Here is a 14132-nt window from a genome sequence, read left to right on the forward strand (position 1 = left end):
TGATAGAAATTCATGCTGTGTGTTTTGCGTGTCAACAGTACGTGAAGAAAGGGTCTGTGATGTGTGTGAGCTCTAATTAGGACTGTTTAAGGAGTGTACGACCCTTTATTCTGCTTAAAATTAAAATGTGGTTTATAGGCTGAATCGCAGTTGAGAGAAAAACAGTGGTTACATTTCCATATATGAATTGTGTGCTTCATGTGATTTTGAGTGTGTAACTATAGCAGTCTGTTCCTGACAAAGTCTGAATATGTCAGTAAATATATAAAGATAGGCCTACAGTACCACTTTGCTGTACACAAAATTGTCAGTAGAAGGCATCACATGCACAACACATGGTGCTTTCACAATCATTTTAATTTCCTAAGTTATTAATTTGTAGCCTAAATATAAATTCAGATTTTTTTTTGGTTGAATTTAATACCTAAAAGTAGGATTTTACGTACATTTAAATATATTTTCATTTTACCAGGTGTGCTTTAAATTTGGAATTAATCTGTTATATTTTTTGTTTTGTTTTGTTTTGTAATTCTTTTCAACATCCTTTTGTCAAATGTAAAAATGTTGCCATAGGGTACACGCATGTTTTGACTGTGTTTTCCCACTTATTTTCACCGCTTCTCGATCGATCCGCTTTGTACGTAATGTTTCCGCATGACGTAAATGGAACAAAAGATTAGTTGAGGCAAAGTGGATCAAGAGAGAAATTTCCGACTAACTACCGTCTTCGCTTTATGGCAACGCCCCCCCCCCCCCACCCCCCCGCTAGTCGTTTGCGAGGGAGTCGACCGAAATGAACAGCAACACTTAACAGAAGGTTGTGTTATTGTACTTTTAGTTCACTGCTCTGTGTTGTTGCTTGAAAATAAAAATATGATATTGATAATTTTCCAGTCGTTGTGTGGTTTTTTCTCACAGCTGTCAGAACAGGGCGGAGAAAGGAACTATCTTGCCGGTTTATTACCTTTGAGGGAACAGCTGGGTGGACCTCTGACTAAATGCTTCTTCAATGGCATTTTCTGTGGGGATGGCCGTTGGACTGTGAGACAGACTACCTACTGTATTAAGTGTTTATTTCCCCCGCTGTGCCATGGACTTTAATGTTAAGCGGCTCGCCGCAGACGCCGGTACTTTCTTGAGCCGCGCGGTACAGGTACGTTTCACTGTTTAGTTCGTGGATGTTGGCACTAAGCAACGTTAGTTGCTAGCTTAGGTAGCGTTAGCTCGCCTGCTAGCTGAACAGCTAACGTCACAGTGGCTGTTGTTGTGTCGCTGGTTATCAGCTGAGAAAAAAATATATCCCGCCGAGTTATACACAGTCACCTTGTAGGTTGGTATTAAACGGTACCTGCGACATGCCAGTCTGAGTCACAGTTGTTCATACCATCAATCAGAGCAGGCCGCAGGAAGCATTACACAGCCAGCAGCAACAACAGCCAGGCGGACAACGTTTGTGTGCTCACCCGTTAGCCTGTCGACGTTAGCGTGGCTGCACGACACATCGGCCCCGTGAATTACTCTTCAGTCAGTAAATCATGTGTAACTATAACCGAGTATTTTCTGCGTCAGTTCACAGAGGAGAAGCTGGGCCAGGCTGAGAAGACAGAGTTGGACGCCCATCTGGAGAACCTGTTGGTCAGAGCTGAGAACACCAAACAATGGACAGAGAGGATTATGAAGCAGACAGAAGTCTTACTGCAGCCCAACCCGAGTAAGACCACACTTCTGATTCTGTCATGAAGCTGGCCGCACTGACAAACAAAATGCTAACATACAGTTGAACCCCTTGGGGCAGGTACAGACTCTGTGTTGCCCACTCAGTTGCAGGGCCAGTCACCAAACCCTATACAGAACTGTCAACTTAACGCCACTCACTTTGCTAATCAGTACATTTTCAGGTTTCTTGATTAATAAGATTCATCATGAGATCGACCCATCCACACATTGTTAAAAAAGCAACCCAATTTTTGGAAATGGTCATCAGTCAATTTAGTGTTAAAGGTTCATGTTTGTTTTTTACAGACAGTAGGCGTTGCACTGAAGAGTGATTCAATTACTTAAGAATACATGAATTTAAGAGATTTGTCAATAATACCTTGTTTATAAAAATGATTATTATAGTGATGGTGTTTGACATACTTTGCATCAGTAAGGAGGGTGTCTGGGAAGTCTGTAAGCTCAGCTGTGCATCCTCCTCAGTTCACACCATGATGCCATATCACTGGAGCACAACAAACACTACAGACCAGCTGCAGGTTACAGCCTTGTGTAACAGTCTTGGATGTGGTAAACTGGATTTGTTCTACTTTTTCTGTGTTTGCACTACATGCCACAGATTTGCTGGCTGTGATTGCCTTTGTGCATTCACGTGATGCGATAAGATGAAAAAAATCTAATCAGGTGTGACAGAAGATGTTAGAAGTTTTTACTGATGATGGACGTGATGGTTGTCATTAAGAAAGCTTCCATTTTATTTTTCAGATGGAAGTTAGGCTGTTTGGACTCACTGTCCTAAAGTCAGGGCCTGCGCTTGGCTTCCTTACTGTAGTCTCATGACTTTGTAATTGAGTTTTCTTGTTGCAAACTGCAGATGTCCGGCTTGAAGAATTTCTGTATGAGAAACTGGAGAAAAAAGTCCCTACACGAATGAACAACCATGAGCTACTGGGCCAGTCCATGATCGAGTCTGGAAATGAGTTTGGTCCTGGAACTGCCTACGGTGAGTGACACACTGAGCCGCCTGACACACTAGGACTTAAAGGAAAATTCAACCCCTGCTGAATTCTGGGAAACTGTGGCTGTGCCATACCAGCTTTTTTGTGAGGGTTATTTTGCTGAGAAGATGACTGGCATAACTTTGATTCTACAAGTCAAAGTAGCTGATATTCCTCAATTTACAGAACAAGTTAAATGGTTGAAAATCGAAGGATTGTTTTGTTGTTGGGTGAGCTTGTACTACAAAAGGTTAAGTATTCCATTATTCTCTCTAGTTTAATCTTGTAAAATTGGCATTTTGACAATTTTACGGAGACCATTTGCACACCACTGTTCTGTTATGACTTTGAACATCACTAGTGGCATGCCAGTTTCCCTTGTTCAGTATGTCATTCCATATGGCCATGGCCTGTTAATAACTTTGAACAGCAACTTTGTGTACTAATCTTCTGGTATCTGTGTCTTCTCAAGTCTCAGCTGTTCATGCCATAGATGAGACATTGTTACTACTGTACCCTCTCCTGTCCGGTGTTGTATTGGGTCTGAAGTTTTGTTTGTGTTGCGGATCATTTCAGGAAATGCTCTGATAAAATGTGGCGAGACAGAGAAACAGATTGGTGGGGCAGAGCGGGAGTTCATCCAAAGTGCTGCCATCAACTTCCTGACACCTTTCAGAAACTTTCTAGAGGGCGACTTCAAAACCATCCTGGTGAGTTGGTCTCCAAATATTCTGAATCAGTCTCACTTTTCACTGGACTTTGACCTTTTGTTTGGAACAAATTCACAATACTAGTTGCCATAGAGTGTAGACCATCCGTTTTATTGCAGCCTCAGTAATCAGATATCACACTGAACTCTGGACAGTGTGATCCTCAATTCAATCTAGAAATTACTCTTAAACAGATTTCATTCTTTATAGTCAAAGGCATAGAAACACTTTAACAAATTTAGGTTGGGACAGAAATACAGGAAGGATCATTTCAGAAGAGGTCCAAAAATGTTTGTAAAAATAAAAAACTAGTAGTTTTTGTGTAAATACACACACAAGCCCAAACAGGACTGTGATAGCTTTCTCTACAACAGGTGACCCATAATCATACTCCTAGATCACCTTGTACTTGTGGGCTTGAAAGCTGACCACATTATCAGGTTAATATGTTCATTACTGTGGGTTTGTCCATAATTGTCCATAATTATAATTGGAAAACTCAGTTTTCTCCTCAGCTCTGCTCTGACCTGCAGTCATGTTTTAACATTCTACTTCCCTTTTTTTAAGTTTAGAAGGTATAGCTCTAGTAGCAAGTAGTTCACATTAAGTTTGCAACCACTAACTCTTGGATTAGTAAGCACAGGTCAACATCAAGATGTAGCCACTTAGAAGCGTTTTTGACGCCAATTCATTTAAATATTGGAGAGAAAAATGTTGAAGAAAGAAATAGCCATAGTAAGCTGGTTTGATGAAGAGGTGCACACACTCTGACCTAAATTTATACATTCTACCTCCAAGACAACATCAGCATTGTTCTTGTCGTAGGGAAAACTGTTCATGCTTGGAGCAGTTGGACTATGATCACAGCTGCTCAGTCTTCTATGGCACAGGTATCCTGAACCAAAACATGCCTCATGTAATTTGGATTATCCCCTTTTGTAACTGATCCCTGTGCATTTAGTTTGACGATGTATTTTGTACATAAGATCGTTAATCACATGTTCAATCTACTATAAAAGACTTGTTGAAAGGACTGATCTTATCTGCATGAAAAATGTGACTGTATTTGGTGCATAGTGCTACGAGTTTGAGTCTTATGTGCTATCATTTGTGTCCAGAAAGAAAGAAAGCTGCTGCAGGTCAAACGCCTGGATCTGGATGCAGCCAAAACCAGGCTAAAGAAAGCCAGGATGGCTGATGCAAGAGCTGTGGTAAGTACACACACACACATTATTATCAGTGCAACACTGTCAATTTGTACCTGGATGTTTTTTGATTTTTTTCTATTGCTGATTAATGGCAATGTTAGTTACTTAGTTCATTCTGCTTTCTATAAAATCATCAGCCAGCTTCCTTTCAGAGGAAAAAAAGTTGTCTGGGTGTATCCTCCGTCTGTTTGTCTGAAGTCACACAAGTCATGACTGACACACCAAGTTACACAACATAAAACTGACCACTTTATCTCTTGTGACTTCAGCACAGTCACATGAGCAGCTATGGAAAGTTTAGACTTCCCTATTTTCAGACAGTTGTTTTCTTGCTCTGCGCTTTTCTTAATTTTTATGCCTCCGCACCGATGACAGCCAGAACTGGAGGCATTATGCTTTTGGGTTGTCAGTCCTTACGTGCCTCTGTGACACACCATGAGGGTGTTTCTTCAAACTTGACACAAATATTCACTTGGACTCACAGACAAACTGATTTGATTTTGGGGGTAAAAGGTCAAGGTCATGGTGACCTCACAAACACAATTTTGGCCTTGTGAACGCAATATCTCAGGAGCTCCTCAAAGAAATCCCTTCAAATTTAGCGCAAATGTCCATTTCAACTCAAGGATGAACTGACTTTGGTGGTCAAAGTTCAAGGTCACAGTGACATCACTTTCTTGTGAATGCCATATATCAGGAATGCACGAATGGAATTTCATTCCGGTACAAACATTCACTTGGACTCAAGAATGTACTGGTTAGAACTCGGTGGTCAGGGGTCATAAAACACAAATTCATACTACATAATTATACTACATAATTATGAACCAATTTAACACAAATGTCAGTACAGATAAAATGAAGTGATGACATTTTATATCCAAATGGTCAAAAGTGAACTTCACTGTGACATCATCAAATAACTGTAAAAACACTTCTGGTCATTCTTTAACGTTGTAACTCAGGAATATTTCCTGCAATTTTTGCCTTTGTCCTTTTGTAAGATTTACCCTTTCATTCTGTCAAATTTGGCAACAGATAATATCCCATTACAGGTGTAATATTACCATGTGGTGTGTTTCATCTGATGGAGCACAGCGATTGGGATCACTATAAAAAACCATCACAGTTTTGATGAAACATCAGCACCGAGTGGGGGCTTGAATCCTTTAAATATCTTAAAATATAGTTGGAGCATTTTATTTAGTCGGTGTCTGAGGTGTTTAACGTGTTACAATATGTTGATCTCAGCTTTTCAAGTAAAAACTCAGTTGTGCTATCCTGCCAGTTTTTTATTACATGTTTATATTCAAAGCTGATCTGATATTTGGTTCTAACTGGCAATGAAATAGTCTTAAGTCTGACCTTGTTAAAAGTTACGGATAGTCTTTCATGTTTATCCCACTCTACACTGTATTCCAGTCAACAAGTTCTGAAGATGATATCTCCTCTGAGCTAAGACTTGAATCGTTTACACTGAAATCCTTTCAGAAATTGGTTAGACAAATACTCAGCTGAGCAGCTAATGTTCCACAGTTACTACAGACGATATGACTACACAGTGTGATGTAATATCAAAGCCAGAGATGGACATTGAAACACTGGGCAATATCCCTGCAAAGCTATTTGGCTGCAGACTTCAGAGCATCCAGAGTAAATGAGCACAATTGTCTGTAAGTGCAGGAAGAGACAATCTATCTGAGACCCAATGAGCTTCATTTCCATCCCACTCCAAAGAACTATCATATGATGGCACATTCAGAGCCAAGTTATCCCTGTGTTCTGTCCACAAACTCACTTTATTTAGCTTTTCCAAATAGTAGGGTTGTCTAGTGGTTATTGACAGTCTAATGGTGTGTTTAAACTCTACAAACAAGTGTGTGTTCTGTCAACACTATCTGAGTAAACATACTCATGAAAGAGAAAACCACCGAAATAGAAGAGATGTAAATAGTAGTTTCTGCAGGTTAAGACCAGAAGCAGTTGTGCTTTAATCTCTGTTTGGAGGATGGTACTGTCTTACATGAAGACGCTGTTGGCTGCACGATCACTGGGATCTGAGGTGGTTTGATTGTGTGAAAACTGAGGATGAGAAATATTTTCTGTGCTATATTGTTCAGTTTAGCTATCTTCTACAAAGTGTGGTTTTGTCAGAGCATGCTGCTATCTTACCCACACACAAACGCAGAGTGTAAGGATGTGTTGTGTTGGCTGTGGCCATGCAGCAGCTGTAGCTCTAACTTCTGTGTCACTGTTTTCAAAACGCAAAGCAGCAGATGTGAGCAGAGGAAGTGACAGAGGTGAGTGGAATGTTGGAGCTATCTTTGTATTGAACACACACACACACACACACACACACACACACACACACACACACACACACACATCAAACTCCTTCATACTAGTGTCAACAGCTGCTGTCGATCCCTTTCTGTCTCCTCCATGCCGCATACTGTGGGTCCTCATGGAAAAGTCCTACAAGAACCAAACTCTGTAGACACTCTCCCTTCCTCCACACCTCTCCCTGTGGCTCTCATGTAAGCTGGAGGGAGCTCAGGACAGTGAGACCATTGTCCCTGTCAGTCTCAGCTCCAGACCTTGTGTTTATTGGACTTTTTAGCAAGTCACAACAAGCCATTGTTCCAGCAGGTCTCATATTGAATCATTTGGCTCAATTTGAGGAAAAGGAAACCTTTCCCTCAGGACAGAAACTTCATGTTCAGTTGTAGTGTTCTGTCCCTTGTTTTCCTTCATGTCCCATCTTGTAAATCCTTACTGTCAGTCTTTTTTTTATTTTATTTTAATGTACCTTTTTGCTCCCTCTGTTTTGCTCCATATCATGTCATACTCTATGCAAAGATACTGATTCATTTTTGCTTTGTGGTTGATTTTGATTTTTTGATCCATTTTTGAACTAACGGAAACTGGTTGGTACAACACTGATTACAGGCATGTGTTAGACAGAATAGATATTAGGCTCATTAAGATATCTCTGACCCAGATGTGTATGGTGGTGATGTTCTGTTTTCCTTCATCTCTCTCAGGCTGAGCAGGAGTTGAGGATGACCCAGAGTGAGTTTGACCGGCAGGCAGAGATCACCAGGCTGCTGCTAGAAGGCGTCAGCAGCACCCACGTACGTAGTCCAGCTCAGCCCAAAACAGCTTCCAGGTTCAATAGCTGCTGAATATGGTTCTCTGTCAGGTGTCTGCCTTTATCATCATTAAATAAATAACACCAATGGATGTTGCTGGGTTTTGGTAGCAGAAATTCCGAATGCAGGCAACACTAAATGTTTTAGTGACATTTTTATTAAAAGATTACAGCAGTAGTCATTTATTTAGTATTGCACCTTCATGATGTTTGGGGACTTCGAAACAGACAGAAAAAGAATGGTCTAAATCAATGAAGCAGAGGCCAACATATCCCAAATGTAGGGCCAACACTGGTTAACACACATCTTTAGACTCGACACCTCAAGTTTGTAACACAAGCTTGCTGTTAAAAAAAATATGTTGCTAAGCTGGAATTAGTGAGTGATATCAGTAGGTTTATTTTCTCAGATTGATGCCACTCTAATATCTGTCTGGTAAGTAAATATAAGGGTATAGCCAGTAGCTTTTTATTGCTGCCTTTATTATCTGCCTTTGGACAGAGCCAGGCAAGCTGTTTCCAGTCTTTATGCTAAGCTAAGCTAATTGGTTGCTGGTCTGCTCACATCTTAGCAAGAATTGGTTAACTGATTACTCATTAGTAAATTGATTACATCACTACTAGGAAACTGTTTTATATAGAAAAATGTCTGTCTTGCAAGCCTACACTCAGAGTATAAAAATACTATTGAACTAAATTCAGTGTAAAATTCTCTCACATCTCTGCAGGCACACCACCTACGCTGCTTGAATGATTTTGTGGAGGCCCAGACTACGTACTACGCACAGTGTTACCAGTACATGGTGGATCTTCAAAAGCAGCTGGGCAGGTGAAATACCTCATGAATATCACTGTCATTTCTTACTGACTGATACTACTACACATAAACTGGCAGTTTTTAAAGGTGTCCAGCAACACGACTAATGTCATATAGAAGAGCATAGAAGCTTTACTGAGACACAAGATCCACTGGACGAGGGGTTTAGGAGTCAAGCAACACTCACCTGAAAACCTCTCAAACCTAACCTACATTAAGTCATTACTCATTTCAAAAGTAGTATTAATATATTTTCATTCCACAGAGCAGTAAGTGTGTCTGCCCTCTGAAATGGTTCAATAACCATCCTGTCTCACCCATGGCCTTATCATTTCTGTGATAAAATCAAAGCTTTGGAAGTTTATGTAGAGTCACAACATTTACATCTTTCCTTTTGAAAGAGGAAAATGACGAATACAGTCAAATCTAAGACAAGGCTGAGTTCACAGAGAAGTCACCTTTAATCGAGACAGAGATAACATCGGACTGTACATTTTAACTGCTGATGTGAAAACTGAAGAATGTTTTACCATGCAGCTCTGCATCAGGGTGTGTTTATCATCGTCCTGTCCCTCCCACCAGTTTCCCCTCATCTTTCACCAACAACAACCAGTCGTCAGTGTCGGGTGGGGCCAGCATCTCAGTACCCACCATCCCGGTGTCAGCTTCCCTGCCAAGTGTGTCTGCCGGCCGCGGCAGCTCTGCAGCATCAGGCGGATTCAGTGAATTGCGGATATCCAATGGCAGTCGCAAAGCCCGAGTCCTTTATGACTATGACGCTGCCAGCAGCAGCGAGCTTTCCCTGCTGGCTGATGAGGTTAGCCTGAAACTAGAACTTCTCTCTTGTAACTTATTAGTGTGGAGTAAAACAGTATTCAGTATTTATTTATATTTTTATTGCAGTCTCACCAATAGATTTTCTTTATTTGTGGTTTCCATTTCTTGCCTTGTTATTCTAGTTTCTTTCTAACTAACAACAATAGGAAGCCTAATTTAATCCCAAACTGAGATTTATATTTTTCTCAGATTTCCTTGTGTGTCCAATTTTGCCCTTTGGCAGCTGAGGAGCAGCTCCTGTACAGTAACCTCTGTGCAGAACATAAGCCACACCTTTTCCTGGAAAATCCCTCCACTGTCCATGACGAGCCTGTGGTTGACTTAACAATGAACCAGCATTACCTCATTCACTCAGCTACTTGCATTCACAAACATTTTCCAGTCTGCCCTTGCACTTACTGAGCCAACAACTGCCTTTGATAATCACAGGATTTATAACTTACTACTTCAGAACTGTGGTTGTAAAGTTGCTGCATAAAATACATATATATACATACAAAAAATTCAGCCAACGAAGTGGACTAATTTAATTATTATTTATTATTATTTGTTGTCAACTATTATTATTATTATTATTATTATTATTATTATTATTATTATTATTATTATTACTACTACTAATGAGCTACTGGACACATGAATTTCCCCTAGGGGATAAATACAGTATATATCTATCTATCTATAAAAGTCTTGCTATGTCAGTTATTTGCCTTGACATGAATGGAACATAGATAACAGATGATGCAGTGCACCATTTTAAATAATAAACCCTGTATTCCTCATCCATGCTCCCTGTCGTTCCAGGTGATAACAGTCAGCAGCGTCCCAGGCATGGATTCAGACTGGCTGATGGGTGAGCGAGGCAACCAGAAGGGCAAAGTTCCCATCACCTATCTGGAGCTGCTTAACTGAGCCCGCTGTAACCAGCTGTGATCCCATATTTATATAGTATTGCAGGGACTGGCCTCACTTTCTCTTCCATTTCAGTCATTTTAGAATGAGTTTTATTTGTATGAAAAGAAGATGGAGTCTAAGTTTTAGAGGACTTGAGCTGGAATGAATAAATCTGAGCAAAGGGAAAGGAAACGGACCCATTCCCAGATGTGTTTGTATGCAACTGCAGTACATTTGTAAAACTTGCCTACATGCCTTTGTGTTTGATGCCATACAATCTGCAATATGTGCCAGAACATCTCCCAAACTGTAACTTTTTTTAAAAATTGTTTTTGTTTATGATACGTATCTCAGATGGCGACCTTAAATGCTTATGATGTGAGGGTTTTTTTTTTTTGAGTGGTGAAACAGTAGATGCATTGTTTTAATGGCAGAAATGCACTTCAGTCTGAAGTGGAGACTGATGCTGATTGTTTTTAAGTCTTATTTTATAATGGATAATATTATGCTGCAGTAGCTCTTATGGTTATCTTAAATTCAAATAGTTTTTTTTAAACAGTATCCTATGTGTTGTGCGTCAGCTTTATTCCCATGGAGCCTTACTGCACCGTGAGTTGAACACATTATTCAGTGCATTTGACTGAAGGTGTAGCCACCACGGACTAATAAAACTCACATGTCAAACATAATATTAAGTGCCTGTCACAGTGAATCGGCCATCCTAAAACCATTCGCCATGTTTGCAGCTACACCAGAAGTATTGAGACTTGGCCCAGTCTCCTGTCTTTGTATTGAACCCTGGTATTTTTCCCAGGCATTATTGACAACTGGAATCCAGCATTTCCACCTTTCTGTTGATGTTTATCAGCCAGAAGACAGCTGTTATCTTGATTAAATTATTAATTTATGTATTGGTCATAAATACACAATTGGTGATATGTGTAGTGCCTCTGGTTTTTGTCGACTTGGTGTTTACTTTAAAGGAAGAAAACACCTTAAAGAGTGAAACTTTTTTTTGACATTGCTGCCATCATCATATATCATTTCATCAGTTTCCTCTAAACCTGTATATCAACTCCCCATTGGAAAAAAGTCCTGTTACATTATGGGAGATTTAAGTATATCACTTCACAGCTGCTTTTTGTTTTGTGTGTAACTGATAAGATAGAGTACAATTGTAAAATAAATATGCAATGTGGTGCATTAAAATAAAAGAAATGTCACTTAGTTTCAAGATTTCATTAATTTATTCTTGTCAATGCACTTGGAGTCTCAGTACTTTCAGAGATATCTATGGCCTTCACATTGAGCCTTCCTGTTTATGATTTGAACCACTGGAGGGCAGAACAGGCAACATGATCATGTGTCTGTGCTCTGAAATGAAGCTGGTTTCTTTGTCTGCACATTCAACTAGAGACATTTTGACGATCCTGTGTCTGTAATTTCTCTGAATCACGTGAGACTGGGACACAGCAATGAAAAGTTGTGATACCTGTTCAGGGTTTTAATGACACTACATTAAAGAGAAAACGCAGCAGTCAAGAAACAAGATGAGGAATTTGTATTATATACAAAATATGAGTCATGAATATCTAATATCCAAATCTTTTTCACTCATTTAAGCACACATCAGACCCTCAAAACATACTAAAAATCTACAACAGAGCTTGAACATAAAATCCATTTCTACAGCAGTCATGAGGAAATCACTGTGAACAAATGACACTGGGAGGACAGTTCAACTTACTGACTCATAGTGCCCACCATGCTCTAAAACCCAAGTAATTGTGCAGTTCTTTTGTTTAATATGTAACCTAGGTGCGTAAAAGAAAGCAACATACAGTGCTGCTAAATGAAAGCTTATTTTTTATTTTTCTGAACCACGCCTTTCTAGATTTGTTGGTTGTGAACTCGTGGACTTCAGACTGATCTTCACTGATTCTGAACAATTTTATTCCAAAGCTGTTTCTGAAATGTTTTACAAATTCAGTTAGAAAGTCTTCTGAGCACAAGCAAAGAGTAGATTCCTGCTCCCCTGGTGTTTTTTGGCTTCTCTCCTGACCCATTCCACAGTGACTTCCAGAGGAACTTATAGGAATATTGGCCTTACTTGACCTTATGTGTCACAAGGTTCTCCTCTCTGAGCAGTTTCATAAAATGAGCCTTTAAAACCTTCAGTAAAATTTCAGTTGTCACTTTTAGTCAGTTAACTGATACAAAGAGCTCCCTGGTTGATTGGTAAGTCCAGTTCTAAGCGCCCCATTATTGTCTGTCATAAGAGCAGGAAGGGTTAAGAGGAAGTAGAGTTTTGCAAACTGACTGTTGACATACAGAAAAGCTGCTTGTACAGTATATCATTGGGCAATGATTTCATTTTCCAGTTTCCATTAACATAACTTCACCGACCTAACTGCTAACCTCTGATCTTAGCAGCCTGTGATACAATCCTAAGAACAAAAAAAACAAATGGACAGTTAACTAAAGCATCACCACAAAGCTGGGTGAGATCTCAAAAAAACAGTCCTCATGAAACATCAGGAGCAAGCTTAACTTTCCAGCAGAACAGTTTTCTGCGTTCACAAACCTGATAGTTCTCTAATCTTTCACGTCTTTATCTCTCTGAATGCAACCCCACCCGGGTGGATAAAGTAAGCCTTAACCAATTCACACATCAGATGAGTGATAGCATGCCTGAGAAAAAACACTTCCTCTTTCATCAGTCCTTATTTTCTTTCATATGTTACACAGAAAACAGAAAATACTTGTTGACAACTGCCATTTGAGGCCTCCCTAAAGTTCGTTTTAAGCACAGGGATTCTAAATAAAAGCAAAAGTTCACCTTTTGCAGTGTATCTTCAGCTGGTGTGTCACTACTGTGGATGGTCCACAAAATAATGTGTGATACTTTTTTAATCAGCTTCACATCAGGCAGCTCCACTTTCCTTCTGACTGAATGTGACAAGCCTGTTCAAGTTTGTCTGAGCGTGAAAACAAATGTGAGTTTGATCAGCTGTCATCAAAAAAGTCAAAGCAGGAAAAAACAGGGTGAAAAAGATATGATAACCTGAAATCAAGAACTGCTGCTTATCTGATTGCTGAAGAGGCTTGTTCACTCTGTGACAGGCAGCCACCAAATTATCAGATCGCCACAAAGTAAGCTGTGTGTTTATTTAGCCATGCTACTGTGTCGGCCAGTCAGTTGGTCCATCAGTCAGCCTGAACATTCATGGTCCCCAATCGATGTAACTTACTGGTATCTCCTGACTTTTCCTCTAGTGACACCATGAGTTCAACGTTTGTGGCTTTTAGTGATATATCTTGGCAGCTACTGGATAAAATTTAATCCATATCAGCCGCGGATATATATATATGTATATATATATATATACACACACACCTGTATTGTACATGTTAAACATCAGCTGGCAGTTATCATTGTCACTGTGAGTAGGTTAGCATGCTGATGTGAGCATTTACAGTGACTTCAGGAAGTATTCAGTCACCTATATTCCCACACTTTAGTTGGTTGTAGATTTAATTGTAAGTGGATAAAACTGCCCATGAAATAACCCATTATGACAAAGCGAAAACATGTTTTTAGAAAAGTGTTTGCATATGCATTAAAAATGAAATACTGAAATATCTCATGAACAATTCAGACTCTTTGCTGTTGGTCCAAACCGTGGTCAGGTGCTTCCTGTTTGCTTTAATTATCCTCGAGCTGTGTATAGAACTTGACTGGAGTTTACCTGTGGCAAACTGAACTGATTGGACATAGACAAAGGCACACACCTGTATAAG

The 14132-nt window shown here is 39.8% G+C and overlaps 1 protein-coding gene across 1 annotated transcript; it reads left to right on the top strand.

Moving 5' to 3' along the window:
* Positions 1-984: 984 nt before the first annotated feature.
* Positions 985-11558, top strand: sh3glb1a (SH3-domain GRB2-like endophilin B1a). The gene is made up of 9 exons (XM_056364785.1): positions 985-1153; positions 1570-1711; positions 2591-2719; positions 3291-3424; positions 4543-4635; positions 7677-7766; positions 8512-8612; positions 9183-9417; positions 10242-11558. The coding sequence occupies exons 1-9, from the start codon at positions 1091-1093 to the stop codon at positions 10347-10349; spliced, it is 1095 nt and encodes a 364-aa protein (XP_056220760.1). The 5' UTR covers positions 985-1090; the 3' UTR covers positions 10350-11558.
* The last annotated feature ends 2574 nt before the right edge of the window (positions 11559-14132 follow it).

Source organism: Seriola aureovittata, chromosome 20 (assembly GCF_021018895.1).
Source record: "Seriola aureovittata isolate HTS-2021-v1 ecotype China chromosome 20, ASM2101889v1, whole genome shotgun sequence".
Lineage (NCBI taxonomy): Eukaryota > Metazoa > Chordata > Actinopteri > Carangiformes > Carangidae > Seriola > Seriola aureovittata.